Source organism: Ceratocystis lukuohia (genome assembly GCF_044167205.1).
Source record: "Ceratocystis lukuohia strain C4212 chromosome Unknown Supercontig4_pilon, whole genome shotgun sequence".
Lineage (NCBI taxonomy): Eukaryota > Fungi > Ascomycota > Sordariomycetes > Microascales > Ceratocystidaceae > Ceratocystis > Ceratocystis lukuohia.
Genome location: NW_027263523.1, coordinates 3,509,617 through 3,523,590, shown reverse-complemented (window position 1 = coordinate 3,523,590; position 13,974 = coordinate 3,509,617). Strand labels below are relative to the sequence as shown.

The window sequence follows — 13,974 nt, the reverse complement described above, 5'->3', positions numbered from 1 at the left end:
AGGCCCCTGCAGGCCTTCTAGGGCTATTAGGCGCTGTGTAAGCCAGTGGAAGATTCTACAACAGCCAGCTATAGCTACTTCGCATCAGCCGACTAACCGACCAACGGACACCACACACAGCACGCAATCGACCATTTGCCATTAGCCCAGTCACCAACCGAGTTTTGCTCGGATTTCAAAGACATGCGTTGACAGAGTCTCTCCCAAAGCGGCTTCCAACTACCCGCTTACAAATATCCGGCCGCGGCCGGCCAATCGAGGAATGGCGTCATCCCATGAGGGGATAGCCTACTGTTTGGGAAGAGCTCTCCCTGAGCTTAGGCATTTGGGTTTAGCACCGAGAGAAAGAGTAAGGGTTAGCAAGTCGGGGTGACGTCAGATATAGCCCGATGTTCTACCGACCGCCTGGCGGGGTTCTTCTTATCCTGCTCTTATCTTGGTCTTATCTGATTCTTATCGGCAATAATTTTTCTAGGACTCAATGGCAAGGAACAGGGAAGCCCCTCCATAATCTGTAGCTCACTCTGGACTGTAGCATATCGGCATTCTATTTTTTCTTTTTATTTTGGCTCTTCTCTCTTGTGCTCTTACTCTTCCTACTGATCTCCCTACACCACGCACAAAACACTCAAATCCCACCATGTCTAAGCGCTATGCCGACGGCGACGAGGCCGCCCTTAAGGATCGCCGCCGCCCCGATGCTATGGAAATGGAAGTCGACAATGAGATGGGAGAGTTTGAGGATGAGTTCGAGGACGAGTTTGAGAGTGAAGATGAGGTAATGGAGGCCGGAGTTGATGGCCGGCCTGATGCCGAGCGTGAGGCTGAAGAAAAGGAAGAGGCCATGAAGACCGAGCAGAATACCTTCATTGTAGGCCGCACGAAGCTCGAGCCCGGCCAGATCCTGGCCCCTGACCCAAGCACTTACGATATGTTGCACAGCCTGTCAACTCCATGGCCGTGTCTGTCGTTTGACATTGTCCCCGATGGATTGGGAGACAACCGCACCGTGTACCCCGCCACTATGTACACTGTTGCCGGGACCCAGGCCGACCGCACATCGCCGGGCGACAACAGCCTGCTGGTGATGAAGCTGTCGGGCTTGGGCAAGATGGAGCGGGCTGACGACGACAGCGATGACGACAACGACGACGACGCAGAGGATTCAGACCCTATTCTCGAGAGCAAGGCCATTCCCCTATCCAGCACTACCAACCGCGTTCGTGTCCATCAGCAGAGCAACAGCCGCACGCTGTCGGCCGCTATGACGGAGAGTGCTGAAGTGTATATCCACGACATCACCCCGCACCTGTTGGCCTTTGACACGCCTGGGGCCATTGTCAGCGCCGAGAGCAACAAGCCCCTCCACACCATCAAGACACACCGCAGCGAGGGCTATGCCATCGACTGGACGGCCAGCAACAGCAGCATCGAGCCCAAGCTGCTGACAGGCGATAACGACGGCCTCATCTATCTAACCAGCACAGCCGATGCCGGCCGCTTCGTAACGCACGAGAAGCCGTTCCGTGGCCACACGTCATCAGTCGAGGATTTGCAGTGGAGTCCGTCGGAAGCGTCGGTGTTTGCGTCTGCTTCAGCTGACGGCACTGTGCGCATTTGGGACATCCGCAGCAAGAGCAAAAAGGCCGCACTGAGTGTGCAGGTCAGCAACGTCGACGTCAACGTGATCTCGTGGTCGCGGCAGACGACGCATCTGTTGGCCAGTGGTGCCGACGACGGCGTGTGGGCTGTCTGGGATCTGCGCAACTGGAAGGCATCCGGTGCGGCGCCAGCGCCCATTGCTAGCTTCGGCTACCACAAAGAGCAGGTCACTAGCATCGAGTGGCACCCGACCGACGACAGCATTGTGGCTGTGGGTGCTGGAGACTCGACGGTGACGCTGTGGGATTTGGCTGTGGAATTGGACGATGAAGAGAGCAAGGACACGGCCGGCGTGCAGGACATCCCCCCGCAGCTGCTGTTCGTGCACTATCTTGCCGATGTCAAGGAAGTGCACTGGCATAAGCAGATTCCAGGCACGCTGCTGGCGACTGGCGAGCAGTTTAATGCGTTCAAGACGATTAGCGTGTAGGAGAGACGAGGGAAAATCAAGTACAAAGGAGCAGCAGAGGAGGGCAGCGTGTTTTCTTTCGGATAGGGAAAAGTTAACTCTTATTTTTGTTTTTTTTTCTTTCTTTTTCTTTTTCTCTTCTCTTTGTTCTCACCTTGACACCCTTGGTTTATTTCGTTCAGTTTGCAACATCTACATTTCACCTATTTAGAGCCACTAAATCAACTCATGGTAGTGCATGGTCTTGGTAAGGACAGCCCTCTGTGCCTCTGTGTAGCCATAAGGAAAAGAATAATGATGATAAAAAAAACACATGCTATACAACGCGTATAGTAGTGCGAGCACTAGGTAACCACTCCTAATGCAGTAGTTTCCAGCGGCGTCAATAGCGTGGGCAGCTGCCGGCCGGATTTCACATAAAATCCTTTTGCGGTGGAAAACTGGGCCCAGTCGTGCCCCACTTTAAGCGACAGCCAGCATGACTGCATGTACCTACAAGCTCTAGGCCTTCTACCCAACTTTCAGTCTAGATGGAATTCGTATAAAGACAGGTGACGCCCTCCCCGTAGGAAATAACCCTTATTAGCTGATAGTATGACTGCCAGTCTGCTACTACTATACCGCTTCAGCCTATTTCAACCCCCAATTTCAGCAACTTTCAATTCTGCGGCCTCTTATTGCTTCCACCAGCTGCCAACATGAAGGTCGTCGGCGCCGATGAAGTCCAAAAGCAAAGTGCCAAGGACAAGCGCGAAAACAAGGCCAAGCGCAGCAACGACCTTCCCAAGCTCAACTTTGAGGAGGTGAACGATGGTCAGCGCTTGAGCGTCCTGCCCGAAGACACAGAGGATCTTGTGAGTCTACTCTCTTCTACCGCGGATGGCACTGGCAGCCCTAGTGGTGCCAGAGTTGCTGCTAATAGTGCTGCTGCATATGGCTCTTGTCTTCTGTTTTCTATTCTTTTCTAACCACCGCCTCTCGAAGTGGTACCTCTCAGCCATCATCCGGCCCAAGGATATGCTCAGATGCCAGACCACACGCAACGTCGTGACCAAGCCTGGCCGCCCCGCGGAACGCATCACGCTATGGCTTGTCATTGAGGTGATTTCATCCGAATATCTGGAGTCTGACACGGAACTCACAGTCAAAGGCACGATCGTCAACGAAAACAAGTATGTGAGCCTAGGACGCCATCACACTCTGCACGTTAAACTAGGCTCGCCTTGCTCCCTATGGAAGCCTAACCCTGGCTTTGATGTTATGGATACCCGGTTCCTCCGCGCTGCCTGCGACGAGGACCGCCCTGAGCACGTGCGTGCCGTAGTGATGCAGGATAACCTTGCCTATGTATGCATTGTAACGCCCAACCGCGTTATAGTACGCTCGCGTCTGGGCCGCAACCAGCGCTCGCGCCACACACTTAGCAGCAAGAAGTCCACACGCATGTTCGAAGCCTTCTTCAACTCGGTACTCAAGGCTCTTGCAGCCGCCTTTCCGCAGATCGACCAGGAGCCTATTGTGATTGCTTCCCCATCATTTGCCGGCGAGGACTTCCGCAAGTACTGCACTACTATCGCCCGGGACGATCCCACGCGATATCCGGGCCTCGGAAATGCTTGCCGCAAGATGGTCCTGGCTACAGCGCCTTCGGGCACAGTCAATGGTCTACGCCAAGTGCTCCAGAACGGCAGCCTGGCAAAAACGCTTTCGGGATCAATCTCAACCCAAATCAAGCTACTTGAGGACTACCTGCGGGCAAACGACCTACGAGCGGTATACGGCAATTCTCTAGTGCACAAAGCAGCTGAGATGGGGGCGCTGTGCAAGGGTGCCACACTCTTCGTCTCCAACAGCCACTTTTTTGAATCAAATCACCAGAAACGCATGGAAATCAACGACCTGACTGAGTCGGTGCGTCTCATGGGCGGAAACGTCATCTTTACTCCCGTTGGCGAGGCGGATGTGATTCGCCTGCTGGGCGGTATTGCAGCTATTGCCTCGTTCCCCTTATATGATCTGGACGAGGAGGTTGGCGGGGCTGTCGAAGGATACCAGCCGCCTGCTTTGGGTGAAGGCTTCCTGGAACGGCCATGGGAAGACCTAGTTGTCTAGGAAGGAGGAGGAGCAGACGGCTCGATACGATGTTGGGTACAAGGATATGGAATATCATAGGCGTTGTTTTCGTTGTGTTTCTTTCTTCTGCGTTGTTCTTTATGCGATGCACTTTTACTTCTACTCCCACAAGAGAAAAATCATAAGCGTTCCCAATATTGTCTCTGTATCTTGGTGGTATCGTATCAAAGTCATAATAACCCTAACCTGTATCTGTGTTGCAAAAGAAGAAAAAAAAAAAAAAAGAAACTCCGTGGCCCTTTGCCCCTCGGTCCCCTCCCGCCAAAACTCCTTCCCAAGAAGCCGACCAAAACCAAACCGTGTGAACATGATGCTCGTTGCATCTAGTATCTGTCTCGAGTCCCGAGTCCTAAGTCCCACCATGCCTATTCACATGAAAAGGCCAACCCATGCTGTCTTATTAGTCACCTCACTAGTGCAGTTTTCCACTGCACATAGCAGCTTTGTGCTACCTTTTTGATCGCGTTTAAAGCCTAGGCTCTTGCTCTTTGTCGATCGACGAGCTTGGTAGCAGTGGTAGCAATACACCTATGCTAGGGTTAGTTGGCTTGTGACTTCTAGCTGCCCAGACTTAATACCACTTACGTGACCACAGGCTTTGACTGCCCAAAAATAGTGTTCAGCCTGATCTCTTTTTGTGCGCTTTTTCGAGGTGTTCTCCCCGCGATCTCCGAGCGGATCAAATTCTAGGGCATTATCACACGAAGGACACACCATTTCAATATCTTCTCCGGTCGATCGTGTGAAGCCTTCGCGCGTCTCTTCGAGCTCCAGAGGAAGCGGTGGTGGCAGTTGGGGTGACGGAGGACGAAAGGGTGTTGTGGTGGCTGGACGGGAGTACTGCCCGAAACGGTGCTCTAGTTCGGACATAGGGTGGCCAAAGCGCCTGATAATAGAGCCAAGCGGTCCGCGTATATGCGGAACCGGAGACGGAGCATGACCCCATAGCATGAGCCGAGAGGCTGTGCTGGCCGCATCGTAGAGACGATGGGGCATTATGTCTCTGATGTTATTAATGTTTCTGTTTATGTTCTCGCCAACAATGAGTAGATCGGCGTCTAACGGAGCTACCCGGCTTGTTTGGCCCTGGGTCTCGCTCTGATTTGGTCGGGCAGAGCGTGTCCGTTCCGGTGAGTCGTCCAGAGTAAGATCGATCACTCCACCTTGGCGGAGGGGCCTCCGTGATGCCAAATCGCGGGACTGTCGGGCACTATTATTGCCGGCGCGGCCATGACGTGAGGCAACATCGGGGATTACAATCGGTTGCGACGAGGCGTGGTGGCGGTATGCGTGGTGGGCTGGGTTTGGCAGTGGATTTCGCACCGGGTCGTTTATAGACGGTAGCAAGAGTACCGGGTGGGCAGGCACAGGCCGTACGGGGCTATCAGGCTCTTCGGTTAGATCTATGACGTCAGGCTCGTCGAGTAGGTCATGCGTTTCATTCAAGCCGTTCTCGTTAATCTCGCCATTGAAGTCTGAGGCTGAAAGGTCGTCGTTGTTGAGGCTGCCGGGCCTGTCGTCGAAAGCGGAATTGTCCGACATTGTGACAGGCCGAGAACGAAAATATAGGGGCTATCTCGAGTGTGGACAGGGCCAAGAAGCGTATCCTATCGACCGGGCTGTTATCGGGGCACGAAGAAGAAGACTGGTGCCGAGTAGCACGGCTGTTGGCAAGATGTGTAATGGAACAGGCGTCTAGGCGATGGAGAATGACGGGCAAGTTAGACGCCAAGGCTGTGTCGTCGCCTAGACTGCGGCGTTGGGGCCTAATGTAAATTCTAGAGGGAAGCAGCAAAATCCGGCGGGCGTTGGTTCATTCGGCGAGCGATTTTCGGAAGGAGAATATCATGAGAGATTGACGATTGGCTAGCGAGTTGCCACGATGCAGATTCCAAGAGAGAAACGACATGAAAAAAATAATGAAAAAGAAAAAAAGAAGAGGGAAAGAAAGATACCTTGGCGTTTAAAGGGCGGTATTTTTTGGTTGGCAATAGAGAAATAGGATAAAGGCGAAAAGAGAGGAATAAAGAAAGACAGGGCTAAAACTCAAGGATATCAAATCCTAAGCTGGGTGAAAAATAAAAAAAAGAGAAAGAGGAAGCAAAATGAAGAAGGGAACAAAACAAAGATAGACACTAACAGAACCCTGCGGAGAATAAAAGCGCCACCAAAAACCTGTAGCAAGATAATCAAGGGGAAGAAAATTTGTGTGCTTCATAACCAACCACGAAGAATCATAAGTCAGAATGTTTAGTCAGAAATTCAAAACAAGCAAGCACTGGAGCTAGGGCAATGGCTCTTTGTGCTTCCTGCAACTACCTGATCTACCTAGTCGAAATCTCTTGCACTCACACAGCCTTGTCGCTCTTTCCCTTTTCTTCCGCTATTTCGACGGCCGGCCTCCACACTCGTCTTGCACATGTACACAGGAAGGGGCACTGTCTCAGTCCGTAATTTGGAAACGTCAATGTATACATGGTCAATCTACCCACTCCAGAAGAAATATCCACTGTTTGTTGTTGTTGTTGTTGTTGTCGCTGTCGCTGTCGCTGTCATTGCTCTGACTGCGCCATGCTCAGGTCTGTCTACTTCCTAGCCCCCTTGCGGGCGCCGCCTCTCCGCCGTTCGGGCTTCTTAGCATCGGCCTCCGTCATGTCGATATCGCCATCCGCCGCCCTGTCTGCGGCCGCGTCCACGGCGTGCCCCTGTCTCATGCTACCCCGCACGTCACCAGCTAGTCCCGTGACCGTTGAAGCTTCCTAGGCACCAACCACCGAGACCACGCCGTCACTGCCCGCAACAACCAGGCTCTGTGCCTGCTCACCCCACTGCAGAGCCACGCCGGGAACAGCTACACGCAGAGGCTCGCTCCATTTCTTGGCACTCTTCGAGTACTGTTGGATGGTGGTGCCATTAGGGCCAGTGGTGGCCAAGAACTGTGCCGAGTAGTCCCACGCCAGGCCAAGTACGGCCCCGCCAATGTCGAGAACCTTGGCCTTAGCCGCTTCTCCCTCCTTCCGCAGGTCAAAGATGGTCACCGTGGTAGTGCCCTTGGCTGTGGCTGCGAACCAGAAGCCGTTTTCGCTAAATACCAGGGCCTGCAGAGGCGCACCAAGGTCAAAGACAGCGGCTTCCTCAAGAGATGACGTCATGTAAAACTTGATTTCGCCCGTGGCCGATCCCGTAGCAAGGAGATGGCCATCAGGGTGAAAGCCGCAAACATTGAGGGCTGTATGGGGGGAAGGAGACTGTTAGTGAGAGCATACAATGGGGGCAAATCATGACACAGCCGGTCATTTTGCAAGAAAACTTACCAGAATCAGCATATGTCCGCGTCACAGCCCGCAGACCTGCAAGGTCATAAATCACGACCGCCTTGTCTGCGCCTACCGAGGCCAGAAGCTCGCCCGATGGGTGCACAGCTAGACCGGTTACTGGGCCTGCATGCTCTGCAAACGCAGCAACTTCAGCACCGCCATCGTACACCTTGACGCTACCCTTGGCCGTTGCAAATACCAACTTGGAGCCTGACCAGGCCGAAGCAGTCACAGGCTCGCCAACAGGCAATTGTCTCTCGACTTTGTCGGCAGCCACCGAGTAAATAGCAGCGTCGCCTTGCAGACTGCCAACGGCAGCATATCCGCTGGAAAACGAGAGCGTTGAGGGGTTGGGGACGCCCACATCGGTCGATGCTTTCTTCTCAAATGAGGTAATGGCTTCGGGCGTTATCCAGCCTTCGGGGATGGGGCGCTTCTTACGGGACTTTGACAGTCTACAGAAGAGAGATAGCTAGTTAGTGTTATGTGCCCATAAAACAAAGAGACCGCGCTGGACGGATCAAGAGCAATATATACGTACTGGGCCAGTGATGCCTCCACCTTCTCCTTCAAATCCTCGGGCAGCTCTGTCACTGTGTCTACTGCCATACGATCGTCACTGCCACTGCCACCGCTGCCAGAGACCACAATAGCCGACAACGCAGCACGCGCCTCATCCCTCTCTTTAGTCAGCCGGGCAATAACGCGCACGGCTGCATCATGTTGATACAACGCAGAAGCAAGCTCCTCGCGGGTTTTGTCTAGCTGTTGGCTTAAGTTGTACGTCTCTAGTGCCAGGGCATCCCACTCGTTTTGGAAAGTGGCCAGCAAGGCAGGAATGGAAGTCAAGGTTGGTGGTCGCGGCCGCACAGTCAGTGCAGTCTTGAGGGGCAGAAGATCGTCGGCCGAAAGATCGTCGTCAGTTCCAGGCTCCTTGCCATGGTCGTCAATGTATTTTGTAATGAGGCGCTTTTCGTAGACCAGGCCGGACTTTTTCGAGACAACTGGCTCCTGGGGGGCCTCACCGGAGACTAGTCTTTGTTAGCATCTAGTTTTTATGAGGTTCAACGGCCCAATACCCAGGAAAGATACGGGGCAACTCACTTGCGCACAGCATTGCGACAAGACTATATAAAAGACCACGAGAAGTAAAGAACAATCCAATTAGTAGAGTCGTGAGTCCCAATTCTCAGGAAATAACCTGCAAGTCAGTGCTACAATACGCTGGATGATTGTCGGAGCCGTGGACAAAGCGATTGTCGCTTTGAGATTTTTGGTATGTTTCGCTTCAAAAAAGAAAAATTATTACTCTGGCCGACTAGCAGCGCGCCTTGTCGTCGCGATCCTAGCCAAGAGGCTGGAAAAAAAGATGGCAAGGCTGAGGGAAAGGCTGAGAGTCACGTGCTGGTCTAAGTCAATATGCCCGTATACTTTTGACTTTTGGTCTTTTATTGCTGGCCACCCCGCCGCATGATGCTGTCAGAAGGCAACTATAGTGCTATGCTTTTTTTTAAACAATTTGCCATCTGTCTGCTGCAGAGTGTCTACCAACTCCACAGTAATGCTTCTGATCCCGCAGCATCTTAGAGATCTTGGAGGGAAGACTCAATAGGTGTGCACAATCTGCGCTTACACTGAGCCTATCGGAAGCGGCCGAACCCCGCCTACCCCCGACCCCCCCAGTGTAAGCGCTTGATAAACTAGATAAGCTAAAAGGGACCCTATCCTGGTCAAGATCATCGATACTTGAGCTGCTTTAGTCTGGATCTTTACCGACTGACATATGCATATTGTGACGCACATTCAAATCTCGCATACGCGTAGACACTCACCCGCTAACTCACCAACCAATTCACTCACTTCTCGCTTCTACATACAGGCTCTCCCTCATTCCGTAAAATGGACTACCACCTCCCAGAACCCACTACAATCGCTTCTCTCCCCCAGGCCGAGCAGATCGCTATCCTCGATGCGCTCTTCGAGCCCTCGCCCACCATACACATCCTCATGCAGCCCGTGCTAACCTCTCAGACCTTTAAAAGCTACGCCGCGCTCATCGACGCCTGCTTCGCTGCCATTCACAGACTCGCTTCCGATGCCACGCCGGAAAACAAAGCCACTCTGCATCGAATTCTCGGCTCACACCCGCGTCTCGGAGCCCCTAAGGTCGACAGCAAGCAATCCGCCAGTGAGCAGGCGAAGCTCCAGAGCGGCAGCGAGGAGACAAAGCAACGGCTGGCAGCGCTCAATGCTGAGTACGAAGCGCGGTTCCCTGGTCTACGCTATGTAGTCTTTGTGAACGGCCGGGGGCGACCAGAGATTATGGAGGACATGAAAGCCCGGATTGCACGGGGCGACATCGAATTAGAAGAGCAGGAAGCTATCAAGGTGAGTAGAGGGGGGGGGGGGGGGGGGATGAGCGCAGACAGGCGCTTGAGGACAAAAACTCTTATATTTTGCCGGCCACACCGCAAAGAATGTACCCCACTTGCTAATCAAGGCTTTCGTTGTTGTAGGCCATGTGTGATATTGCAAAGGACCGGAGCAATAAACTGTGCTAGACATTTCGCGCATTTGTGGAGAGGGCCGAGACCCTAAAACAGATAAAATAGAGACTTTTTTCTTTAGAACCATGCACTATCCATACCCAAAGTTTCCGCTGTGATGCTTAATGGGTGCCATCAGCATTGCGGCAGGAACGGCATGTGGTAATGGGGGGGAAAGGGGGGCATCTCGATCTAGTGGCGTTTTGTTAGGGTTATACTTTCTTCATCTAACCCATTGTCATCACGTTTCTGTAGTTTGGTTCATACGTGGGGCAGAGTGTCTTCCGCGGCTTGAAAGCCGGTCTCCAAGCTCGATTGGAGTAGGCCAGACAGGCCAAGAGGAGAGAGGCAAAAAAACCAGACACGATGGTAACAGCGGTCAGAAGTCCACACCAGAGGGGGAGGGGCGGAAAAACGGGACGGATAGAGAGGTGGTGTGGGTGTGGGGCCTTGTGGAAGCAATCACAGGAGATCAGGTCAGGAAGAATGACTGGGTAGGTAGGTTGGAGCACCGACAGGAAGAGGCGAAGAGGGAACGGACGGAGAACAAGAGAACAAGAGAACAAGAGAACTAGAGAGATGAGGAGAGCGGAGAAGTGGGGCTTCGAGAAGACGCGTTCTCCAAAGTGGGGCCTAAGCTTGGGATCTAGCCAATAATATCGCATGTAGTCGCATTGTTTAGATGTAGCACAACGGCAGGCTTAGACGGAAGGAACAAAGCACTGAAGAAACTAATAAGGCTGGGCTAATATGGGAAAATGAGAGAAATATGAAATAAAATCGGAAACGAGGTAGGAAAAGAGACAGGAAGAAGCGCAGGAAATCTGTAGGGGAGGACGGAGCACCAGATATAGGGAAAGCCATAAGAAAAGAAAAATACAATCTGCCTATGCTAGAGACCGCCCGAGCTGCAGGAAAGGCGCGATGAAGGCTCTCACATACAAAAGGCAGCATCCTAATTGGGAAACAGGGTCATGAGGCCAGTGCAAAATTCTCTCAATCCAGCAACTGCCTTGGCGTTTCTCAAAGCTATCCCCTTGCCAGCTCCGAGTCCAACGTCGAGTCGATGGATGATGGAAAAAGTGGAGCATCTATATGTCGCATTATTACTTGGGAGCATAAGGAAGGCACATATTAGAGCTATACAGTACGATGTAACAGCCCCCTCTCCTTCGCTTGCTAAGCTTCCCCATTTCTTAGGCTTGCCGTCTAACCGTCTGAGATAATTTCTTACTCCGTCTGGCCTCTTCTTTTCTCCATGCAGCAAGATGAAGAAGAAAAAGATGACAGAGTCTTGCCGCGGCGAGCACAGGAAGAAACCATGCTAGACTCTAGTGAAATACGTGAAAGAACAACCAGCAGGCTATGATGGTCCGTTCGTCCCTGGCTAAATTAGAGGAAATAAAGAAGCCAAAGCCCTTTCCTTGACACGCTCTTTCTCTTTTCTTTCCTGTCCTCGTTGGCTTTTGCGTGTTGGTGTTGTGCCTGCCTCTCTTTTTCCCTCCTGCTTCCTCTTTCTGTATGAGGCTTGTTTCTTTTGTTCTTCCTTACTATTCCTTCGCTTTGTTCCTTGCCAAGCTCCGTTTTTAGCTCTGTTCTGCTTTGCTAGCGCCTCTTATTGTTCTCTGCTCCTTAGTCCTTTCTGTCTTGTCTGCTAGGGTTAGCAGGCTAATGGCAGCCTTTGTTCTCCAACTCACGTTGTCATCTCCTTTCTTTTACTCGAGACGACAAAGTCTAGTGGCACTTGCCTCGGGTTCTTTCTTATTCTCTGGCTCTGTCTCTGTGTCTGTGTCTGTCTCCGCCTCTGTCTCTGTCTGCCTCTGGCTCTGTCTGTTGTCTTGTCTAGGCGAGGTGAGCAGCCGTAACTAAGTCTTTGCTGCTTCTTTTACTGTTCTATGCCTGCTGGCTTCTCCGATTTACAAGTAAACCCCAAAAATCCAAAGCGCAAAGGCACACAGGCAGGTAGCATACGTCGATCTCGTACTTAGCCCGACTCCAAAAGAGGAACACAAAATTAGGAGCGAGTGACTTTATGTGTAATTCTTAGAGTCACTGTGGCTTCCTTTTATTCGCCCTTTCTTTCTCCATCTTCTTCTCTTATTCTGATCCTGTCTTTCGCTTTCTCTGCCACTTCTTCTCTTTTCCTCTTTGCATATTGCTCCATCGTGAGGTTTTTTACCCTCGTTCTGGCCCTCTTCACCCACTTATACGCCTTCACGTCTTCCCTCGCCAAACCCTAAACATGCACACAGACTTTGAGCCCACGACTTTACAGCGGCCCTCAATAGATACTGCGCGTCATCTTGACCGCCCTGTCTCTTCTTTGCCGACCTTTCCCCCGCAGGCGGCTCTTGTGCCATCTCCGGCCCGCTTCTCTCATGCCCACCGTAACTGGTCCTGGCCACTCCTCTGCAAGGCAACCTCAACAGCGGGGGGGTGATTCGCTATCAGGCTCTTCCTCTGTGCCTTCCCCTGCCCTGTCTATCGTCTTGGCTCAGCCCCAAGCAGGACAGACAGACCCTCGGCCTTTAAAGCCCGGTAGAAGCACTGTCGACACCGATGTAGAAGCAAGACCAACTGCCGCATGCTCGATAGAGCCCTTGGCACCAAGGCCGAAGCTTGCCAAGTCGTCTTCGTCGCTTTTAGACGAAAACCAGATCTCAGTCCCTTCCGTATCACCATCAACATCATCGTCTACTTTGTCAAAAAAACCCGTAAATCCAACATCAAAACTAGCCACACATGCAGCTGAGCCCTTGCTTACCGCCTGTCTACGGATATCTAGTCTAGATTCTATATCAGCGCCCAAGAGTCTCAAGCGCCCACGTCCTGCGTCGGACGTTGATGGCACACACACGCGGGGTCTCTCGTTAAAAAAGCGGCGTTTAGCTTTCCAGTTTGCCACTTCCCGTCTTTCTCCGCCATTCTCGCTACCAGCCTCGCACATTCTCAATCGCGAACTAGCTCTAACAGCCACGAGCAAGCTGTTGCGTATGCTTTCGCCCGAACGCAGACTTGGCCGAGCACGCGGGCTTGGCCAGGCTGTGCAGTTCCGGCGGCTTGTGGCGTTAAACTGGATGCGTGTTGGGCTGGATAAACGCAGCGGCTGGGTACCGTCGAGCCACGTAGTGGAGACGAGTGGTGGCCAGGCAGGGTTAGATCGGGAGAGAAACGAGGCAAAAGCCCAAGTTCAGCAAGATTCTTCAAGCACCAGGAATCCAACAATAAAAGGACCCGCTACTGTCGCGGTTCCTAGTGTTCTCCATCGACAAACCGTAGCTACCTCAAAGGGGGAGCTATCACAGGCTGGACCACTGCCTCTATCAGATCAGGCCCAAGACCGGCTCGCAGAAGCAGATAAGGATGGCCGGCACCAAGACGAGGATGGATATGAAGTTGACGAGGATGAGGACTATGACGACGAGGACTCTGCCTTCCCTATGGCTAGCTTCGCAGACCGCTACGCTGACGAGCCTGACGACATATACTCTGATTTTAGCCTCATCTTCTCGTCTGGCTCTAACAACGCACCTATGGCGACAACGACACAGCCCCTAGCGATGATTCAGCAGTCGCCGCATCGCTTACCGTGTGCGATAGAAGAAGGGGGGGTGTCTTGATGAGATGGATGGAATCACATGGGCATTTCGCTAGAGGGCGTCGGACGGCTTCACGGTGTTCACAGCCATGCAGCCAGGAGAGACACCATACATAGTAGCATAGCATACAACTGTCGGGCGCGTGGCCCATGGGGCAGGTTTGATGATATAATAATGACTGAGCAATCGTCTCGTGACGTGTTGAGGAAGAAGACAAAACATAGAAAATCAACCAACACCCAACTTTCCCAGATACACATAAAACACGCAGAAACACAAGTAAAGAAATACACAAGCCGACAGGTTCA

At 52.4% G+C, this 13,974-nt stretch overlaps 6 protein-coding genes across 6 annotated transcripts; 4 read left to right on the top strand and 2 right to left on the bottom strand.

Annotated features, from left to right (window-relative positions):
- Nucleotides 1-640: 640 nt before the first annotated feature.
- HOO65_040814 (Ribosome assembly protein rrb1) lies at nt 641-2,092 on the top strand (the record flags this gene model as incomplete). The annotated part of the gene is made up of 1 exon (XM_071000742.1): nt 641-2,092. The coding sequence occupies one exon, from the start codon at nt 641-643 to the stop codon at nt 2,090-2,092; it is 1,452 nt and encodes a 483-aa protein (XP_070859657.1).
- Nucleotides 2,093-2,769: 677 nt separating this feature from the next.
- On the top strand, nt 2,770-4,183 carry HOO65_040813 (Protein pelota; the record flags this gene model as incomplete). The annotated part of the gene is made up of 2 exons (XM_071002820.1): nt 2,770-2,925; nt 3,104-4,183. The coding sequence occupies 2 exons, from the start codon at nt 2,770-2,772 to the stop codon at nt 4,181-4,183; spliced, it is 1,236 nt and encodes a 411-aa protein (XP_070859656.1).
- Nucleotides 4,184-4,677: 494 nt separating this feature from the next.
- Nucleotides 4,678-5,746, bottom strand: HOO65_040812 (putative cell cycle control protein; the record flags this gene model as incomplete). The annotated part of the gene is made up of 2 exons (XM_071002923.1): nt 4,678-4,737; nt 4,790-5,746. 2 exons carry the CDS (start codon nt 5,744-5,746, stop codon nt 4,678-4,680), a joined length of 1,017 nt encoding a protein of 338 aa, XP_070859655.1.
- Nucleotides 5,747-6,963: 1,217 nt separating this feature from the next.
- Nucleotides 6,964-8,638, bottom strand: HOO65_040811 (Pre-mRNA-processing factor 19; the record flags this gene model as incomplete). Its single annotated transcript, XM_071002749.1, has 4 exons — nt 6,964-7,433; nt 7,519-7,976; nt 8,063-8,552; nt 8,626-8,638. The coding sequence occupies 4 exons, from the start codon at nt 8,636-8,638 to the stop codon at nt 6,964-6,966; spliced, it is 1,431 nt and encodes a 476-aa protein (XP_070859654.1).
- Nucleotides 8,639-9,420: 782 nt separating this feature from the next.
- On the top strand, nt 9,421-10,391 carry HOO65_040810 (putative allantoinase 1; the record flags this gene model as incomplete). The annotated part of the gene is made up of 2 exons (XM_071002961.1): nt 9,421-9,909; nt 10,323-10,391. 2 exons carry the CDS (start codon nt 9,421-9,423, stop codon nt 10,389-10,391), a joined length of 558 nt encoding a protein of 185 aa, XP_070859653.1.
- A 2,054-nt stretch (nt 10,392-12,445) lies between these two features.
- On the top strand, nt 12,446-13,687 carry HOO65_040809 (uncharacterized protein; the record flags this gene model as incomplete). Its single annotated transcript, XM_071000741.1, has 1 exon — nt 12,446-13,687. One exon carries the CDS (start codon nt 12,446-12,448, stop codon nt 13,685-13,687), a length of 1,242 nt encoding a protein of 413 aa, XP_070859652.1.
- Nucleotides 13,688-13,974: the final 287 nt, after the last annotated feature.